This window comes from Pan paniscus, chromosome 15 (assembly GCF_029289425.2).
Source record: "Pan paniscus chromosome 15, NHGRI_mPanPan1-v2.0_pri, whole genome shotgun sequence".
Classification (NCBI taxonomy): Eukaryota; Metazoa; Chordata; class Mammalia; order Primates; family Hominidae; genus Pan; species Pan paniscus.
The window spans coordinates 62,553,274-62,575,496 of NC_073264.2; the positions used below are offsets into that span (position 1 = coordinate 62,553,274).

General features: G+C 41.0%; 1 protein-coding gene across 2 annotated transcripts in view; it reads left to right on the forward strand.

Annotated features, from left to right (window-relative positions):
* The window catches only part of PRKCH (protein kinase C eta), a 228,918-nt gene that overhangs the window by 100,894 nt on the left and 105,801 nt on the right, over positions 1-22,223 (forward strand). For both annotated transcript variants that reach the window (XM_003831631.5, XM_063596084.1), the window contains exon 3: positions 20,249-20,399. In XM_003831631.5, coding sequence (XP_003831679.1) covers positions 20,249-20,399 — 151 coding nt within the window. The remainder of the gene's footprint in view (positions 1-20,248; positions 20,400-22,223) is intronic.

Below are 22,223 nucleotides of genomic sequence, written 5' to 3' on the forward strand. Positions count from 1 at the left end.
GAAGCAGAAACATTGCAGTAGGCTAATCGTATTGAGGGCCTGGTTTATACATTATGTGTGTGCACACACCCCCACATACTTGATCTCATTCATGCTTATATCTGTATTTTATTTTTATTTTCTTTCATCCTGTCGTTCAAATATCCGTATTTCTTAAGAATGTCCGGTATAAATTTGCTATGCTACAAATGTTTGATTGAATGAATGAATGAAGTTGCCCAAATTTACGTGTGAAGATGTGTTGGAGCCTAAGTTAAAATTCACAGGTGATTCCGAGGCAAGGCCCTTTCACAGCATCACTCTTACACCACAGTTGCTACACTGAGATGGCCTTTGAAAAGCAGGCAGTCCCACTGAACCACAGTATCCTAGAGACTAAGAAACGGGGACAAGAGATCTTTAACTTGCATTTTATAATTTTCAGTGGCACATCAATAATCTGCAGGGATACACTAATAAGATGGGTATTGGACACTCATTACGACAGACCCTGGAGGATCCAAAACTGTAAAATCTAGCTCTGATCTCCTACAAATTTTTGGTCTACTTGAGGGTAAAAGGCAAAAATACACAGATAGTTGAATGATTGTGCCAGATCGTGACAGTTACCTAGAGTACCGTGCACAGAAGGGCAATAGAATGATGCAGTGACTGAGTAAGAAAGAGCATGCCATTAGCTGGAGTGGTCTGCAGATACCTTTGGATGAGGAAGCACTTTTATGAGGTTTGGCTTTAGAAAAGTGAGAAGCCATTCCAAGTGGGAGGAGTGACATGAGTGGAATCCTGGCAGGAGATGGGCTATGAATGGTGAGGGCATCAGTTTGACAGGAACATAGGTTTGTTTGTGTAGGGGAGTGATGGTTGACACCTAGAAGGGAGTGCTGGTTCAGGATTGGGAGGGCCTTAAATGATAGGTGGGGCTATAATACAGTTGGGGATGTGTGGCACATTCAGCAATGTAAAAGTCTGTTGTCCTCGACCCCAGATCCATTCACCTTATTAATGAAGGTCATGAATTTTTAAATATAATAACTGATATGGATAGGTTTTGTGTCCCCACCCAAATCTCATCTTGAATCATAATCCCCAGGTGTTGAGGGAGAGACCTGGTGGGAGGTGATTGGATCATGGGAGCAGTTTGCTCTTTGCTGTTCTTGTGATAGTGAGGGAATTCTCACGAGAACTGATGGTTTTATAAGGGGCTCTTCCCCCTTCACTTCTCCCACATACTCTCTTTCTCACCTGCTGTCATGTAAGACATATCTGCTTCCCCTTATGCCATGATTGTAAGTTTCCTGAGGCCTCCCTAGCCATGTGGAACTATGAGTCAATTAAACCTCTTTTCTTTATAAATTACCCAATTTCAGTATGTCTTTATAGCAGTGTGAGAATGGACTAATATAGTAAATTGGTACTGATAGAGTGGGGTACTGCTATAAAGATACCCAAAAATATGGAAGCAACTTTGGAGCTGGATAACAGGCAGAGGTTGGAACAGTTTGGAGGGCTCAGAAGAATATAGGAAGATGTGGAAAAGTTTGGAACTTCCTAGAGACTTATTGAATGGCTTTGACCAAAATGCTGATAGCGACATGGACAATGGAGTCCCGGGAGAAGTAGTTTCAGATGGAGATGAGGAACTTCTTGGGAATTGGAGTAAAGATGACTCTTGCTATGCTTTAGCAAAGAGACTGACAGCATTTTGCCCACACCCTAGAGATCTGTGGAACTTTGAACTTGAGAGAGATGATCTGAAATTGGAACTTATTTAAAAGGGAAGCAGAGTATAGAAGTTTGGAAAATTTGCAGTCTGACAATGCAGTAGAAAAGAAAAACCCATTTTCTGGGGAGAAATTAAAGCTGGCTGCAGAAATTTGCATGAGTAACAAGGAGCCAAATGTTAATCACCAAGACAATGGGGAAAATGTTCCTAGGGCATGTGAAGGAATTTTGCAGCAGCCCCTCCCATTACAGGCCCCGAGGCCTAGAAGGGAAAAGTAGTTTCATGGACTGGGCCCAGGACCCTGCTGCTCTGTGCAGCCTAGGACTTAGTACCCTGCTTCCCAGCCACTCCAGTCATGGCTAAAATGGGCAAATTTTTAAAAAGTCAGCTCAGGCTGTTTGCTTCAGAGGGTGCAAGCCCCAATCCTTGGTGGCTTCCATGTGGTGTTGGGCCTGCAGGTATACAAAAGTCAAGAATTGAGGTTTGGGAACCTCAGCTGAGATTTCAGAGGATGTATGGAAATACCTGGATGTCCAGTCCGAAGTCTGCTGCAGGGGCGAAGCCCTCATAGAGAACCTCTGCTAGGGCAGTGCAAAGGGAAAGTGAGGGGTTGGAGCCCCCACACAGAGACCCCACCGTGGCACTGCTTAGTTCAGCTGTGAGAAGAGGGCCACCATCCTCCAGACCCCAGCAGATGGTAAATCCATCTGCTTGCACTGGGCACCTGAAAAAGCCACAAGCACTCAACACCAGCCTATGAAAGCAGCCAGGAGGGGGATATACCCTGCAGAGCCACAGTGGTAGAGCTGCCCAAGGCTATGGGAGCCCACCCCTTGTATCCACATGACCTAGATGTTAGACATGGAGTCAAAGGAGATCATTTTGGAGCTTTCGGATTTAATAACTGCCCCACTGGATTTTTGACTTGCATCAACCTGTAGCCCCTTTGTTTTGGCCAATTTATCCCATTTGGAATGGGTGTTCTTATCCAATGCCTGTACCACCATTGTATCTTGGAAGGAACTAACTTGATTTTGATTTTACAGGCTTATAGGCAGAAGGGACTTGCCTTGTCTCAGATGAGACTTTGGACTGTGGACTTTTGAGTTAATGCTGAAATGAGTTAAGACTTTGGTGGACTGTTGGGAAGCCATGATTGGTTTTGAAATGTGAAAAGATATGAGATTTGGGAAGGGCCAGGGCTGGAATGATGTGGTTAGGCTTTGTGTCCCCACCTAAACCTCATCTTGAATTCTAATCCCCAAGTGTTGACTAGAGACCTGATGGGAGGTGATTAGATCATGGGGGGTGGTTTCCTCCATGCTGTTCTTGTGATATTGAGTGAGTTCTCATGAGATCTGTTGGTTTTATAAGGGGCTCCTCCCCCTTCACTTCTCCCACACACTCTCTGTCTCACCTGCTGCCATGTGAGACATGCCTGCTTCCCCTTCTGCCATGATTGTAAGTTTCTTGAGGCCTTTCCAGCCATGTGTAACTGTGAGTCAATTAAACTTCTTTTCTTTATAAATTACCCAGTCTCAGGTATGTCTTTATAGCAGTGTGAGAACAGACTAATACAATAACCATGTTATCTTCTTTCTGGAGATCTCCAGCCACATTTGACTTCCAGGTCTGTGGGAAGCAGTCCAAGGTGCAACCTGGAACACTTTCATTTGGCTTCTTCATGTAGAGGAACATTTACATGTCGCTGCTTGTTCCTTCTACCCATGGCCTACACACACTGCCAAGCTGTCACCTTCCCTGTTGTGCAATGTGTTTGCCATCACCTTCAATGAAAACAATTTTTTTAATGTCAGAATTATTTTCTTAGTTATTAATCCCAAACACAGACACCAGAAACATGATCCAGAATAAAGTTTTCAGTTCACACTGAGCTTGTCATTGCTGAAGTAAGACTCTTAGCTCTTTCACAAGTATGGACAAAATTCAGTAGGAATGTTTTCATCACAAGTCTTACTTCTTAATAATGCTTTGATCTAGGGTAATTTCTCTTTAGTCTTGGATGGTAATTTTGCCTGAGGAAAGTCCAGGAGGTCTTACATGAAGATTTCTGTTTTGTTTAGAGTTTGCCACAAATACTGGAAGGAGAGAGTTTTCTGTAATTTATACAGCTTTACATTAGAAGGCTATAGCTTATTTTAAAATGGTTTCTGTTCAAAAAATTTTCACCTACAATTATAGTATAAAGTGCCTTGTCCTTGTATTCACAGAGGAATTTTCTCATACAACTACAAGAAAATGTGGAAAGTTTCGTCTGAGAAAATTCAACTTTTTCATCTCTCATAATTTACTGCTTCAGGAATGCAATTTACCAAAGTGGATTAGAAACTGTTTGTAATGGGGAAATACGTGCACTCTTTGAAGGCAGTTGTCGACAAAGAGTCAAACTCTAAAATATTTGAAGAGGTTTATTCTGAGCCAAATATGAGTGACCACAGCCCAAGGCACAGTCTCAAGAGATCCTGAGAACATGTGCCCAGGGTGGTTGGGTTACAGCTTGATTTTGTACATTTCAGAGGGACATAAGACATCAATCAGTACATGTGAGGTATACATTGGTTTGGTCTGGAAAGGCAGGACAACTTGAAGCAAGGGGTGGGGAGTTGTATGGGGGAGGGTGCTTATAGGTTACAGGCGGATTCAAAGATCTGCTTATTGGCAGTTGGTTGAAAGGGTAAATTAGTTATTATCTAAGGACTTAGAATCAATAGAAAGGAGTGTCTGGGTTAAGCTAAGGGGTTGTGGAGGCTGAGATTCTTATTATGTAGATGAAGTCTCATAGGTGTCAGCCCTTAGAGACAATAGATGGCAAATGTTTCCTGTATAGACCTAGGAAAAGTGCTAGACTCAACAGTTAATCTCTTTAGGATTGGGAGGACCTGGAAGAGGAAAGATCTAGTTATGTTAAAGAGATTCTTTACGGATGCAAATTTTCCTCCACAAAAAGATGCTTTGCAGGGTCATTTCAAAATATGGCAGAGAAACATATTTTGGGATAAAATATTTTGATTTTCTTCTTTGGTTGTTTTGTTTGTTTTTGAGACAGGGTCTCACTCTGTCTCCCAGGCTGGAGTGCAGTGGCATGACGATGGCTCATTGCAGCTTCAACCTTCTGGGCTTAAGTAATCCTTCTGCCTCAGCTGCCCAAGTAGCTGGGACTACAGGCATGCACCACCATGCCCAGCTAATTTTTGTATTTTTGTAGAGACAGGGTTTCATCATGTTACCCAGGCCGGTCTCAAACTCCTGGGCTCAAGTGATCCACCTGCCTCAGCCTCCTGGAGTGCTGCAATTACAGGCATGAGCCACTTCACCCAGCTGTTACCTTTGTCTGTCATGTGATGCTAGCTGAGTGTGGTGGCTCACACCTATAATCCTAGCACTTTGGGAGACTGAGGCAAGTGGATCATTTAAGACCAGGAATTTGAGACCAACCTGGGCAACTTGGTGAAACCTCATCTCCACAAATATAGATAGATAGATAGATAGATAGATACACACACACACACACACACATATACACACACACACACACACACATATATATATATATATATATATATATATATATATATATGTATCTCACATGATGCTATACCAGAGTCAGGTTGAGTTGGTATTTTTGTAGAGACAGGGTTTCACCATGTTACCCAGGCTGGTCTCAAACTCCTGGGATCAAGCAGTCTACCTGCCTCACTCTCCGAAAGTGCTGGGATTATAGGTGCTCTGCACTCTAGCCTTTGCAACAATAAGGGTCTATTCTGTCGGTTTTAGGTCTCTATTTCAGTGTTAATGCTGGTCAGTTGAGTCTAAACTCCAAAAGGGAGAGGATATAATGAGGCATGTCTGACTCCCTCTTTGCGTCATGGCTTTCACTAGTTTTTCAGGTTTTTTTTTTAATCCCTTTGGTTGAGAAGGGGTCCATTCAGTCAGTAGGGGGAGCTTAAAATTTTATTTTTGGTTTATAAAGTGAAGAGCTTTCCTCTTTAAGTCCTCACCATATAACCAGTCTCTACCAGATGCTGAGAATAGCTTAAACTTTCTTACTGTCTTATTTGAGCCTGGAGTGGTTTGTTGTAGGACCTTATCAAAATAGATTTTTTTGATAATTGATCCACTTTACTTCGAAGTCTGAGTAAAGCTTTAACCTGGCCCTTAAACACCAAAAATGCTTTAGTGGGAGCTCTTGTTTTGGGAAAAGGAAAAATTTCTGTGTCTATCAATCACGGAAAGTATTCCCCACTGGTTTGATTCTGAAATTCAATCATTGCCTATGAAAGTTAAAAACATTTTTTTTCCCCTGTAGCTAGCTTTTACTCTGTCTCTTTAAAATACCTTTTTTTGGAGGAGAGGTGGAGCAAGATATGTGTAACTATAGTTTTTTCTTTTTTTGCTTAGATGGTTTAAAGAATTCTGCATGTCATAGTTGACATTCCATCATTATCCTGTGTTCCACAGTCAAGGCCAAAGGTTAAAAATAAGTTCTTAAAGGAAACAAAATTAAAGCAAGAGGGAATTACCTCTGAATTGTTTTAGGGACTCCTAGCATTTTCCATGAGTTTCTGTTGGTCTGGAGAATAGAAGGAAGCATGAAAGGTTTCATTCCTTGCAAATCAAGTGAAACTGGCTCCTACCCTCTTCTTCAATACAAATATGAAACAGAAAAAGTAGACTGGAAGACCAGAAAGGGCACAGATTTTTATACCATTTTCATCAGGATTACTATGTTCATGTTATGGAACCAATTTGTAAGTTTTGGGTAACAGCTTAAATAGAAACCTATAGAACTGAGGCAACCTTCTGTTTCTCAAAGACAGATGGTGAAACATTTATAAATGCTTTACAGTTAGAGAGCATGTGCTTGTCCACTGTTTTTTTGTCTTTGTGATCAAAGAAAGATTTGAGGAATTTCTTTTAAAAATCAGCCTTTACAATAACTGAGTACATTACTTTGAAATAATGGAGAATAGTCACACCCATTGTTTTCAGGGCCTCAGGGAATCCTAGAATGTGTGTCTTGTGGACTGTGTCATAGTTGGCTAGTTACAGTGGCAGTTACTAAAATCAAATCTGTTTCAATTAATAAAGAACTTGACAATGAAACTAACAAGACTCATTCTAAAGATGCCGGGAAAATAAAATAAAAACCCATAGGTACTAGGAATTGTAAATAGAGAGGAAGCAGAAACAATGTAATTTGAATTGTCTTATTAAAATTTAACTAGTTTCTCTTATTCAGCTAGAGACGGTATAAAAACTTGGCAGAAGTGTGATTTTTGTCTATCTGCTGGCCAGAATAATACTATATAGATGGGATTTTGTAGGTTTTATTCTCTCTACCCCGCTGTCTTCCAATATGTATGCAGAAAAAGTAAACATGATCCCTAACCTTTCTGAAACCTTCTTTACCTTCAGTCTACACATACATAGTCTTGGGCAAAGAGTTATCAGGTAAATTCCATGGAACCAAGAGTAGAGGCATATGTTGCTTTTCTTAATAGGAAAAACAGTGACTGTGTCCCCCTAAAGTCATGATTCAATGAAAAGACAAATAGCCCAATTTTAAAAAAATGAGCAAAAGATTTGAACAGACATTTTCTCAAAAGAAATATGAATGGGCAATACACACATAGAAACATGCTCAGCAATTTTAGGCTTTAGGGATATGCAAATTAAGACCACAATGAGATACCACTAGAAAGGCTAAAATGAAAAAGACCAACAACACTAAATGTTGGTGAGACTGTGGAGCACTAGAACTTTTCATATTTTTAGTGGGAGTTCAAAATGGTACAACTGCTTTGAAAAATGGTCTGGCAGTTTCTTACAGAACTAAACAGACCACTACCTTGTTACCCAGCAGTTCTTATCTTAGGTATTTACCCAAGACAAATGAAGCATATCTCAGTCAATAGAAAAGCAGATGCCAGCCATGGTATGATTTTGAACAGCCAGTGGAATAAAAGAATAGGGACTATATCTGACCTTGCTGTTAGAGTAGTTAGGCAGATATGAGCGGGGCAGGAGAGGCCCCCCTCCCCCACAGAAATGTCAGGCAATCATCAGGTGATGGTCAGGTGGTTGTTAAACTGTCTCTCTAACATACTAGTTGGTCACAGCTTGCACCAGGGAAAGCAGACTCCCAGTAGATAGAAAACACCTTAAGCTCTTAATCAGCAGCTTCCTTTTTTTTTTTTGAGATGGAGTCTTGCTCTGTTGCCCAGGCTAGAATGCGGTGTCGTGATCTCAGCTCACTGCAACCGCTGCCTCCCGGGTTCAAGCGATTCTCCTGCCTCAGCCTCCCGAGTAGCTGGGACTACAGGCGCATGCCACCACGCCCGGCTAATTTTTTATATTTTTAGTAGAGATGGGGTTTCGCCATGTTGGCCAGGATGGTCTGGATCTCCTGACCTCGCGATCCGCCCGCCTCGGCCTCCCAAAATGCTGGGATTACAGGCGTGAGCCGCGGCACCCGGCCAATCAGCAGCTTCCTCATAGGATCTCAGGCGTTGGATGAGTGGGCTCAAACTTGCATGCTAAGAGACAAAATGGTGGAGTTTAGCTGGTGTATGACCTTCCTCTGGGAACACTCAATTGGTAAGGGAAAAATGCCTCAAATGAACATGTGCACAGCTTCAGTAAACACACTGTACATGCGGCCCCTCCCAAGTGCTGGCAGGCCACTGCACATGCGGACAGCCCACCCCAAGGAAAAACCAAGGGAGGAGAGACACAAACCTCAGCACCATGCCATTGTGTAAAAATCCCAAGTCAAGCGTCGGACGGGGTCCTCGGATCTCTCAAATTGCCCACTTGGCCCTCTTCCACGTGTACTTTGCTTCCTTTCATTCCTGTTCTCAAACTTTTTAATATACTTTAACTCCTGCTCTAAAACTTGCCTTGGTCTCATTCTACCTTATCCTCTCTGGCCAAATTCTTTCCTCCAAGGAAGCAAGAATCGAGTTGCTGCAGACCCATATGGATTCGCTGCTGCTAATGTTGCCATTTGGATTTTTTTTTCTTTTTAGAGTGTTCTAGAATGCATGCTTAGAGAAGGGAATGTAATCTTAGGACACCACTCAGCTCTGCAACAGTATAGCTCTGCAGTAATGAGTAAATGCTGTTTGTTGGTTTACTTTAAAGCTCTGCTACTGAATATATACAAATATACTGTTATATTTTCCTGGTAAAACCTTTTATTATACAATCACTTCTTTTTATTTCTAGCAATTCTTTCTTTTACAGTGTATTTTATCGGACGTTAATGTGGCTGCATTGCATGTCTTTTGGCTAGTATTTGCCCTACTTTGCATCTTCTTTAATTCATTTACTTTCTACTTTTTCTACCTATGTCTTAGGTTTGTGCCTTATAAACAACAGGTGGTTAGATTTCCTATTTTTAGAAGTTCATTGAGATTCTCCCTCTACCACTGTCTCTACCAATTCCATTTTTTCCCACCTCTATTGGTTTGGAAGATAGAATCTCTCTCTCTTTTTTTTTTTTAAGTGATTATACTTGGAATTTTAACATGTCTGTGTAACGAAGTCTAAAGTTAGCTACCACTTTACCCTCCTACTGAGCAATCTAAGGATGTTAGAATGTTTTTAACTCCAGTCACTTTCCTCCTGGCTTATGTGCAGTTCCTTGATATTTTTGATATCTTTTTATTTTTCTTTTGAAGCTCCATTAACTAGATGTTATTACTTATTCCATCCTTCTTTGTTTCTATTTACTTACATGTTTATAATTTTTTAACATACCACTTTCTTGTATAGCTCAAACCTTCCCTTGAACATTTCCCTCCTTCTTCAATTAGATTCTGTTCAAGTACATTCTTTATTTAGCGAAGGTATTTGGTAGTGAACAATCTCAGTTTTCTGAAATATCTTTATTTTGCCCTCATTCTGGAAAGCTAGTTTCTTACTTTATTTTTTTAATAGACAGAGGGTCTTGCTTTGTTGCCCAGGCTGGTCTTAAACTTCTGGCGTCAAGCAGTCCTCCTGCCTTGGCCTCTCTAAGTGCTGGGATTACAGGCACGAGCCACTGTGCCCAGCAGTAACGCTAGTTTCACTGGGATCATGGACTCTTAAGAGCTAGAAGGAACTTCACTGATTATTTGACTCAGCCTTTTCCATTTCCAGAAAAGCCTGCCACCAGGCACAGAAAGAATACATGACTTCCAGGGTCCCTCACTATATTGTCCAGACTGGTTTTGTACTCCTGGCCTCAAGTGATCCTCCCACTTCAGCCTCCCAAAGTCCTGAGATAATAGGCGTGAGCCACCGTGATCCCCTTTACCTTTTTCTTTTTTTTTTCCTTTATTTCTTCTTAATAAAAAAAAGGGGGTTGGAATACGTGTGCAGATCGTACAGGTTTGTTATGTAAGTATACGTGTACCATGGTGGTTTGCTGCACCTATTGGCCTGTCCTCTAAGTTCCCTCCCCTCACCCCCCGACCTCTTTAAAAAAAAAAAAAAAACTATCAAAAAATGGTGGCCGAGGTTCAAAGCTCTCACCTTGGTTTTGTGATAAAGGTGGTTAATCTTTGGTGTTGAATTTCAAATTAGTCTGTTTACAGTGAGCAACAGTACAGCAGTTTTAAAAATCATGTTGAATCAGAAACATGAAGAAGGCAGCAGAGCTTTCTCTCCACCACGCACTTGGAGAAGGAAATGACTCGGCAGCATACTCCTCATGGCTAATATCCTTTAAGATTTTTCCAAAATCATGAAACCAGAACTTGAGAGCTTAAAAGGGACTTTAGAAGTCTACCAGTGGATAAGAGAGAAAAAAAAAAATCAAAAGGGAAATGGAATAAGCCAAACTAAAGGGCAGGATTCTTTTAGTTCTCAGCAGGAAACATATGTTTATCTGGAAAAGATTTTGGTTGGACAGGTTGTTTGTGTAAGAATCTTTTTTGTGAGGAAGGAAGATCAACCTGGGCTTGGAGGCTGGGGTGGGGGTAGAGAGAACAGTCCCTGAGCTTCAAGTAAATGAGAAAAATACACAGATTTTAAACAGAGGAGCCCTGCTTTCACGGGGATCATATGATCGTGCTATCAGCTTACTTTTAAGTTGTGATAATGTATACATACTTTATGAAATATGATTAAATGGTAACTTTAGTATTAGTGGCTACAAGAACAGAAACAGCAACTTTTAAAAAGATGTGAAAAGATGTTTTGGGTGAAAGTAGTTGGCTGCGCAACACATAGAGTATGACATACATCATTAATTTAAGACTGTAGATGTACAGTATATATTTGGCATGTACACCAGGATTTTCAGTGATTACTGATGTAATAAGATTCATGATTTTTAAAAAGAAACTCTTCATGATAGTTTTCTGTACCACTTACATTTTCCATAGTGATCATCATATTGTCTTTATAAACAAGGACAACAATAAATCAAAAAGAGAGATCTTACATGGTGCCTGTTCTCTGACAGCTGAGACCACATCATAGCTACGTTGTTCCCTTACATTGCATTTACATTACATTTAAAATGTTATCAGGAGGACAGAGGCTCATGAATGAGACATGTTCTCTCCAGTTAAATTTAGTAAAGAAGAATCAGAGAAAAATCTCCAGATAATTGGAAAATGTTTACATTTTCAAGTATATAAAACCAGGATACATTATCTTGTTTAAGCTTGGAGTTGACAATAATACCATTTTAAGATGTTTTTCAGATAGAATGACAGTGAGAGTCATAGTGGGGTTGCACCTCCACATTATGCAACCCAAATGTGATGGAACAGAAACATTTTTCTTCATCATCCTGAAACTGAGCAGTGATGATCCACTGAGGAATGTTTAATTTTCATGTATTAAAAAATGAAGAATGTCTGACCTACTGTTAATGAAAAAAAAAAAACCACCAAAAAGGAAGAATGAAGAATGGCAGCTAAAAGCCTTTTTATGGATGACGTCAATAGAGGAAAACGAAATATTCATATAATCACGGCAAGAGAATAGGAATTCTGAACATTTTTGTAGAAGGAAACTGTAGGATTCTTGCAATTGATAATAGGACAGGAGGGAATTTCCATCCTTATGTGTGCAGAAAGGAGTAGACACAGTGAAACTTGAAGATTATTGTAAACATTTTCTACTTCACTTCACCTTGAAGAAGTCTACAGAAAGCATATATGGCATAGCTGGGCAGAGTGGCTCATGCCTGTAATCTAGCACTTTGCGAGACCAAAGAGAGAGGATCACCTGAGCCCAGGAGTTTGAGACCAGCCAGGGCAACACAGTGAGACCCCAACTCTACTTTTTAAAAGATTTTTTTAAAAGCATATATGGCGGTTAAATTTCAGTGAGAAATCAGGACCAGGGTAAATGTAAATACATTACTATAGCAGATAAATAAATATGGATGCCCCACCCATATTTCCTTTCATCCCACAACAGAAAGCTGGAAATGCTGAAAAATTAATACCTCCCACCCCTGAAGCAGCCATCAGCCAGTGAGGAATGGGAGCCAGAGGATAAATAACCCAACTTCCTCACCCACTGAGGGTGTTCAACCAGGTCCTTGAAATTCCCAACAGGAATCGAGCCTCAGTTGCCCACCCTGGAAACCTGCTCAGTAATACACTTATCGTTGGTTTCCTTCCCTTCCCTGTCTCACTTCTGTAATCCCCTGGTGCATCTGGGGGTTCCTTCCCGAATAAACTACTTGCAACTTAAGTCCCTATCTTAAACTCTGCTCCTGGGGGAATCCAAATGAGAACAGGTAGAGACAGAGTAGAACAAGGATAAGCAAAGCAACAGAGGAGATCTGAAGACATCTCTAAGGTTGTTTGAGTGACTCCAAGGATAGTGGTACAATTAGCTAGGAGAAAGAGAGGGTGGAGGAGGCCGAGAAGAGGGTTCAGCCCAACAAATGCCAAGTTTTAGGTAGCTTGGGGATACCTTGAAGAGATGCTGACAAGCTACTTAGAAATAAGTTTATTAGCTAGAAGCCAGAGCTGGCCAGGCACAGTGGTATGCACCTGTAGTCCCAGCTACTCTGGAGGCTCAGGTGGGAGGATGACTTGAGTCCAGAAGCTGTTTGAGGTCAGCCTGGGCAATGTAATGAGACCTCATCTCAATATCAACAAACCTCATCTCAATATAAATGAATGAATGAATGAATGAATGAATGAAACCACAGCTGTATATTTGGGAATCCTCAGTGTACAGGCAGTTGATGAATGAACATCCACAAAGACTAGAAGCATGGTATGCAGGGAACCTTGGAGCATACACATATTTAAAAATTGGGTGGAGGAGAAAAGCCAGTGAAGGAGACTAAGAAAGACGATTATAGAGAGAAGAACCAGAGCTGTTATTGGAGCCAAGGCCTCTTTCTTCAAGGACTGAGAAGGGGAGAGTTTGTACTTTGGAGTTTGCACAGATCACAGACATGAAAAAGGAAAGATGATGATGAGTGGAAAATGGGAGGTCAGGACTCTCCTCCCATCCTGATGTGGCAAGAGGCTTTTCTCATGGTTCTGGATGGAACTTTGGCCCTGTTGCAGATGCTCACATGCAACGTTCTGTTCTAATCACCGTTCTGCTAGCAGAGGAGGCTGGAGTGATGAGTGAGCATGGGCTCAGCTTGCGTGGATGCTATGAGCCGTAGGTCCTACTCAAGAGAGTCAGTCTAGTAACAAATTATTTTCCTCTCCTTCTTTTACCATCCCATTTAGTTTGCAGGATGGTTGGTGTTTGTGTAGGCTGAGATTCCTCAGAGGGAACCAAAGCCCTGAGAAACATGTGTAGCAGCTGTTGATTTGGGTCTCCAGTGAGATCCGGGTCTAATACAGTGAGTCCAACCACTTTATCTGAGTTTGGAAATAACTATGAGTTACATAGTTAAGCTGTTTTCAAAAAACACAGAGGATTCTGTACTGCTAGTGCCATTGAGGGGGCTTTTGCTGCCATTTATTTTCAACTTATTTTTTTGAGATGGAGTCTCACTCTGTCGCCCAGGTTGGAGTATAATGGCGTGATCTCAGCTCACAGCAACCTGTGCCTCCCAGGTTCAAGCAATCCTCCTGCCTCAGCCTCCTGAGTAGCTGGGATTACAGGTGCCCGCCACCAGGCCTGGCTAATTTTTGTATTTTTAATAGAGATGGGGTTTCACCATGTTGGCCAGACGGTCTTGAACTCCTGACCTCAGGTCATCTGCCCGCCTCAGCCTTCCAAAGTGCTGGGATTACAGGCATGAGCCGCCACACCCGGCCTTGCTGCCATTTTTAAATACCAAAACCTTTTGTTGCAGTCTTTGTCACAGGTGCTGGCACAAAATTCCTGGTACCTTCTCCCTGCTCTAATTCACCAAGTTCTCCTTCCTCTTTTCCAAAGACTACTAACATGGAAGTCTTCCTTAATTAGTTACAGGACTATATCTGCAACTCCTGTGATTTATTCGCTCAGTGCCCGTGTCACTGTCACCCACTGGTGGGGTGTGCTTGTTGTAAATACCCATTTAAATGTTTACATTTTCAAGTATATAAAACCAGGATTGTAAAATACCGTTGTATTTCCAGTTGTAAATAGCCGTTTAGTTAAGTTAGGCATTTGTTTATCACACGTCCTAATCTCTGTTTGTGTTGTTACTGTCTCAGAGATCATCATCATCTGTGTTTACATTTTTATGCATCATTCTTTATGCAAGTAGTTCTTATTCAGTGTTTTTGATGATGTTAAGCAAAATTCTGTTGCTACCTTACCTCATTACCTTCCCGGGATATATTTTGCAGATATAAACCAATAATATTTTCTGGTTCTTTCTTGACTAGTAGCTTTTGGTTAACTCTAAGGTTTTTCTGTTTGTTTTTCTCACAGTTGTTTTCTCCCACGTGTACAAATGATAAAACAAATTATCTCAGGAAGAAGAAAAAAGACATTTGATAGTATATCCAGTAGTTCAACAATAGTCAACGGAGTCTGGTGTCCTCACTTCTGTCATTGGCTGCTTGACCTCACTTAACCTTCCTGTTAGTTTCTATTTCCTCACTAGAAAATTTATTACTTTCTAGGGATAATAATTAACACCAGGAGACCTGGTGTTAATAAAGGGCACAGTGCAGGGTGTGTGGAAGATTTTAGTGTCAGTTCTAGCACAAGCTAGCTAAATGTGTCTCGGGGTACATTAACTTCTCTAGGCCCCAATTTCCTAGGTATTCATTCTTCTTCTAGACAATAGACAGTTGAATTAAAAAATCCTTTCTATCGACCAGGTGTGATGGCTCACACCTGTAATCCCAGCAGTTTGGGAGGCCGAGGCAGGAGGATCACTTGAGCCCATGAGTTTGAGACCAGCCTAGCAACACAGCAAGACCCTGTCTCTTAAAAAAAAAAAATCCTTTCTATTCCTAGAACTCTAGGGTAGTGTGAAGTAAGGGTTTTCACAGTTATACTAGGTAAGTTACTGCCTGTCAGGTACTTCTCTACTTATGCTGTGCTCGTTAACTTATCAAGTCCTCAAATGGCCCTATGAGGAACATACCCTTTATGTTCTATAGATGAGGAAACTGAAGCATTGGATGTTAAACAACTTGCCCAGGGCCACCGAGCTTATAAGGGAAGAAGCCGTCTGCACACCCCAGGCTCCAGATTCCACAGCCTCAACCACCAAACTCTCTTGTCTGTCGTCATATAGAAGGCTGTTCTGTTTTCTCAGTGTAGCCCCCTTAAAGATAAGCCACAGTAAACCACAGTGCTTTTGATATTAGGCAAATTAAACTTGAGTTCAATCGTATGTTACACTGAATCAAAGTTATATTCGCTGTGCATTTTACGTCAGTAATTCTGGAAACTAAAAAGTGCCATGCCAGAAGTTTTCTCTGATTTAATTTGCTTACAATCATTTTTAAAATGAGGAGCTGTGATCCACGCTTTTGCCCCAGGTTGGAATATTTTAGAAGTACTTTCAAATATATATTTCTGCTGCTGGGATATAAAACCATAAATTCGGGCAGATAGAACAAAAGACCAAAGAGGATGCTGTATTTACTGTTTTTGAGTTAAAGTTACAAGAGTTTACAGAATCACAGCAACCGAGAATAGGAATTCTCAGAGACATACTCCTCCTCCACAGAAGCCTCACATGACCAACACAAGTTTCAGTCCAGTGCAACTTTTTGCAAATGAAAACTTACCCTGGGGTTGTTTGGTGACTCCTAGTCACTTGTGCTTTCTAAAGTTCTCAAAACAAGCATGGGGTGACAGTCCAGTTTTGTGAAATATAATTTTAGTTCAGAAGAGATGGGATTTTAGAATAGTTAATCTTCATTATATTTGACATAATTACTCTGCACCCTGTGGATGGGGTGGCTTTTCAAAACCCACTTCTGGTGAGGCAGACCAGGGCTCCAGGCCAGCACCCCTCTGGAGATTGGAATGTGAATTTTCGTGCTGGGACACAGAGCCAGCTTCCTATTTATTTAGAGCCATTGGGCGCCTAAGGAGCCAAACAGAAGTTGTGATGCAAGTTTTGGCTGCAGAGCATGTTAGGGTTGCCTGACGTGTCTAACTAAAACATGATCTGAGAGATTTCTCAAAGCCCTGGTTGTTTTAAGCACCATAGTATTCAATAGGGTTTTTTTTAGTCCTTTTAACTCAGTCCTAAGTAAACAGGAGGCAGTGCAAACAATGAGGAAGTTCCCTCTGCATTCCGATGGTGAAGTGGGGTTGGAGTCTGTAGGCAAGTGAAGAGTGTGTAGGAGAGCTGTTTCCTTTTGCTCATGGCAGCAGTCTAGAACATGGTGACAGTGAAAGTCATTGGAAGCCATGGGGGCCCGTTTTCTTTATGTGACCAAATGTCTTGCAAAGTCCCAGGTGTGTGTGTAGGTGCATGAGTGTGTATGTTTGTTTTCTAAACAAAGAAGTACACATGCAAAATAACGTAAAAGGGCAGAGTGAAGTTTGTCCATGTCCCTGTATGAAAGTGCATGGGAAGTGCCTGGGGCAGAAGTGAAAGAGACACGGCCCCAGGTCGTGAGAGAAGACATCGAGGTGCACTCCCAGGCTGCTGTGGGAACAGTGGGTTAGCATGTCACCTGGCTTTAGGATTTGGGGGAGGTTGCTCAGGCTCTGAGGCAGATAGGTTAAGTCTAATTTAACTCTTAATGGTTGGAAGGAAAGAGGGAAGGGCCGTTTAGGAAGGTGAAAAGGCAGGAGTGAAGGTGGCAAGAAATGATTGGCATGCAGTTTTTTCCTAAATCCTCCTCTGGTTATAAGGAATCAACTGGAAAATTGCAGTGGCAATAGCTGTTAAGAAAAAAAATAGGATTCAATTGATGAAATATTAAACATGCAAGTGGGCTGGTATTTTAACCAATCTTTGTAGTATTAAGGGATTAAAAAGTTAATTCTTGGTAATTAGATCCCCAGGGAGAACTTAATTTGCATCTATACATGATAAGTGTTTACTATTAATAATTCAAGACAAGTTTTGCTTTGGCCGGTATTCAGCTGGGTCTCAGGCTGGTGATAACAGAGGCTGGATAGAGAGTGATACCATTAGCCTAATTTTGTCATCTGCAAGCAAAGGAATGTTAAAATCTGTTCACTTCGTGGTTTCTAAATGACTTCTAGAAGTATCATGCGTGGAAGAGGGCAGTGTAGTGTAGTAACTTTTGTTCTTATGCAGTCCTTAGAACCTGTCAGGATTATTGGTTATGACACTGTTCCCACAGGGTGGACAACAGGGGCATTTTTATCTTCTTGAGACAATGGGAAACTTAAGAAGGAAAGTAACTAGGCTGTTTGCCAAAGATTACACCTACCTCCAAACAAAAACTGAGGCAGGTATAATTTTAACTATGCTGGAATCTCTGAAGATGTTGGTGTCTTAGCCAAATTCATTTGGACTCTTTCTGCATTTCACTCTTTGAGATCTATTGTGTAGACTCTAATTTCTTTGACAGGTATTGTCACATTGGTCTCCACAAAAATTATTATTGAAAGCCGGGCATGGTGGCTCACGCCTGTAATCCCAGCACTTTGGGAGGCTGAGGCGGGTGGATCACAAGGTCAAGAGATCGAGACCATCCTGGCCAACATGGTGAAACCCTGTCTCTACTAAAAATACGAAAATTAGCTGGACTTGGTGGTGTGCACCTGTAGTCCCAGCTGCTTGGGAGGCTGAGGCAGGAGAATAGCTTGAACCTGGGAGGTGTAGGTTGCAATGAGCTGAGAACACACCACTGCACTCCAGCCTGGTGACAGAGTTGAACTCTATTCAAAAATAAAAATAAAAAATAAAAAATTATTATTGAAATAACTACATTTTTTTCTTTTTTTTTTTTTTTTTTTTTTTTTGGAGAGAAAGTCTTGCTCTGTTGCCCAGCTGAAGTGCAGAGGTGCAATCATGGCTCATTGTAGCCTCAACCTCCTGGGCTCAAGTGATCCTCCCTAGTAGCTGAGACCACAGGTGCACACTTGGCTTTTTTTTTTTTTTTTTTTTGGTAGAGAAGGAGTTTCATTATGTTGCCCAGACTGGTCTCTAATTCCTAGGCTCAAGTGATCTCCCACCTCAGTCTCCCAAATTTCTAGAATTAAAGATGTGAGCCACTGCACTTGCCCTAAATAACTATATTTTTTTGAATGCTGCGATGTGCCTAGCTTTGTGCTAAGCTCTTTGAATGTGTTACCTGATTCAGTCCTTGGGAAAACCCTAGGAAGAAGGGGCCACCTGATTTCTAGGTGGGAACCCTGAGGCTTAGCAAGAAAAAGAGAGCCGGTGTGGTAGGGTCAGGACTGGAGCCCGGTTTATACTCCTACTGACAGGATGGGGATGCCTGTTTCACCTCACCCTTGTTAAAAAGGACACTTTAGCAATCCTTTTAAGTATTTGACAGCTTAAGAGGTAAAAATGTGATTTAGCTTCTGGTTCTTATGCGTCCGTCTTGGGTAGCAATGGACATCTTGGCATGGTTATTGGCTGTTTGCACTTACAGTTTTAGGAATTGCCTCTTCACATCCTCTGCCCCATTTTTACTGGATTGTTCATATTTTTAAAAATTGATTTCTGTGTATTATAAATAGTAACCCTTTGTCATGTGTTACAAGTCCTCTCCTCCCTCAGTTTCTTTCTTCCAATTTTCTGCTTTGTTTTTTTTTTTTTTTTTTTTTTTTGCCAAATAGAACTTTAAATTTCTTAAATTGCAAATCTGTGAACTTTGGATGCCTTTAGAGTTTATTATCCCTTTAAAAAAATTTTTTTAAGAGACGGGGCCTCACTATATTGTCCAGGTGGTCTTGAACTCCTGGACTCAAGCAGTCCTCCTGCCTCAGCCTCCCAAAGTGTTGGTATTACAGACATGAGCCACTGTACCCGGCCAAGTTTTATTATCCTTATCTTATCCTAGGAGTATAATATTTTTCTGTGTTTTCTTATTGTTCTATAATTTCCTTTGTAACAGGTATCTGAGATTATCTTTGAAATCTGTCTCTTCCAGGGTTTAAAATTTTTTAGCAAATTATTATTTCATGATTTCTTAAATTTCCTTTGTTTCAATGATTAAAGCATTATTGAGGAAATAAGCTATATTTTATTAATCACAAGTCTCTGCATACACTAGAAAAATTCTAGTATAATTATTTGGAAGACATAATGATGTAGTTTTCAGAGTCCTCAGATTAGAAGCCACTGTTTTAAAAGCGTGAGGTTAGAAAAGGAATTTTGCACCTATTCCAGGTTAATTTCTACCTATTCCAGGTTAACAGAGGTGATCCTGTACCAATGGGTTTTGGACAGAGCTCTCATAGTCTGTGCTGTGGGCGATTCCCTCATTTAGTTTGCGAGGATACCAGAATTAAAGGAGAATAATGAGAAATGCTTATAGCCCATAGATAGACGTGAGGTCACAGACAGCCAGACTGGAGCTAGGAGACCATGCTGATGTCACATACTGCCCTATCAGAACCCTGGGAAACCCTTGGTCTGTGCTACAAGAGATTGGCCCATGATAGCCAGTTATAACCAGGCAGTGGGCATCTCAGGGGTTTGCATAGGTCTAACCTTAAAAAGCCACATGACTGGGTGCGGTGACACACACTTGTAATCCCAGCACTTTAGGAGGCCAAGACACAAGGATCACCTGAACCTGGGAGTTGGAGACCAGCTCTGGCATCACAGTGAGACCTCCATCTCTATAATAAAAAAAAATTATTTTTAATTAGCTGGGTATGGTGGTGCATGCCTGTAGTCCCAGCACCTTGGGTTGCTGAGGTAGGAGCATCACTTGGGCCTGAGAGTTCAAGGCTGCAGTAAGCCATGATTGAGCCACTGCACTTCAGCTTGGGTGACAGAGTGAGGTCCTGTCTCAAAGTAAAGAGTCCTATTAGGAAGCCATAATGATTTTGGGGGGGATGGTTTAGATCTTGAAGAAAGAAAAAATAATTTGAGGAGTGAGCACTTGAACTATCAAACTTTCTCATCTATTAGGTGCGTTAGGTTCCTTACATCTTATTCTTTTTTTCCTTCCTTTTAATATATAGCTACTCTCCAGAGAGACCGGATCTTCAAACATTTTACCAGGAAGCGCCAAAGGGCTATGCGAAGGCGAGTCCACCAGATCAATGGACACAAGTTCATGGCCACGTATCTGAGGCAGCCCACCTACTGCTCTCACTGCAGGGAGTTTATCTGGTAAGGGGTTCCCTTACTTCTGTCCTCCTCAGAGCTTCCGTCTAATAGGCTTCCTCTGGTTATGTATGACTTCAGCAGAATGCATGATTATTTAAGAATTCTTTCAGGATCTGATTTTTGCCTCTTACTCTAGTATGTTGACCCAGTAATTTAAATCTCCATTGCAAAAACATCTAAATAATTTACAGATCCAAGTTTTAGATATCATTTCTTTTTAAAATCATCTTGGTAAAGATGCTAATGAATCCTAAACTGGTCAACAAGCATAAATCAGAGAAAAAGGCTAATAAGTCAATAAACAATCAGTAAATTGGATAATCAGCCCCTAAGGACCAAAGAATAATCAACAGTGTTGCTTTAAGAAGGCATGAATCGCATAATGACTTATGGAAATTAATGGTTGCGAGAAAACTAAACACAAAGTAGTCTTCGGCCTCTTGGTATGTAACAGAAGATAATAGCCTTCAGTGATCATATACTATAATCTAATCCCTAGGAATTAGTAGGAACTAAGATAATTTAACATTGAGAAATTCTAGAGATTTGGGGCAATATCTTACTAGACATACAACTGAAGCTTAAGTCTCAGTCTCAGTGGCAAATGTAAAATAAATTTAAGCAGTAGTTATCTTTAGTGATAAATTAAGCATATTTATTTGGAAAGGGAAGAAAGAAAGATGCCCTCACACACCCATCTCAGAAGGAGAAAACACAGTTTGGTAGCGTGAAAGGAGATCTATATTTTTGTTGTCAACTTTAATTATTTTGTGTAGTGAAGGCAGAAGCCCTTGGATCAGAGCAGTTTCTGAATGTTGATCAATTACTTTGTATTTTGTTTTCTGTGATTATTTTGGATTTTATATCTTCAACAGTCAGAACCTAGGGCTAGTTAGTATTTCTGACATTTTTAATCAAGAAACAACGATTTTGAGATGCTAAACCAGCTGTAGATATGAAGCCAACAAATGTGTCATAATATTTATTGTCTTTAGGGAAAAAATTGTATTACTTTTTTTTGGGAAAAAATTAGCAGACCTGGCGTCTTTGAGTTCACGTTTCCTCTTTGCATGAGGCTGCACTCGACTTAGCCACAGCCCCACCTCTCTGTGGTTTGCTCACTTGTGACCTAAGGGTGCTTGCCTCTTGCAGTGTATTTCATGTCACACTTTTCTGTTTCTTTTACATGACCTGCCAAGCCCCTGTAGGCATTAGTGGTGATGGCCCCTGACCTGAACTGACATTCATAATGGAAACTTATTTGATCATTTCACTGACTTTTTTCCACCAGAGAAACATTAACTGTACCCAACCAGCCTTTAATGCTGCCCCCCTCCACACCCACACACTGTCACCCTCATACTCTCTCTCTCACACACACTTAAAATATTGGTGTATATATTAATATATATGATTAAGAGTATGGACTCTGACATCCAGTCTTATCACCAACTGGGTGTGTGACTTAGTCAAGTTGCGTAGCCTGTCAATGTCTCTTCATTTGCAAAATAGACACAACAATCTTATTTTACTTGTATAATAAACTTTCATATAGTACTTAAAGGGCCAGGCACTATTGTGAGCATTTTATATTACACCTTTTAATCTTCATTAGAGCCCTGTGCAGTAGGAACGGTTATCATTAGTCCCTTTTATGGATGAGGAAACTGTGGCTCAAAGCATCAGGTCATCTGGCTTCAGAGTCTGTGCTCTTAACCATGTTATTTTGTGTGCTGCCTCCCGTGGCTTTTTGTGAGGATTAAGTGAAATGGTATATATCAGCTGCTTGGTTCAGTGCCTGGCACATCCTATGGGCTTAGTTACTGT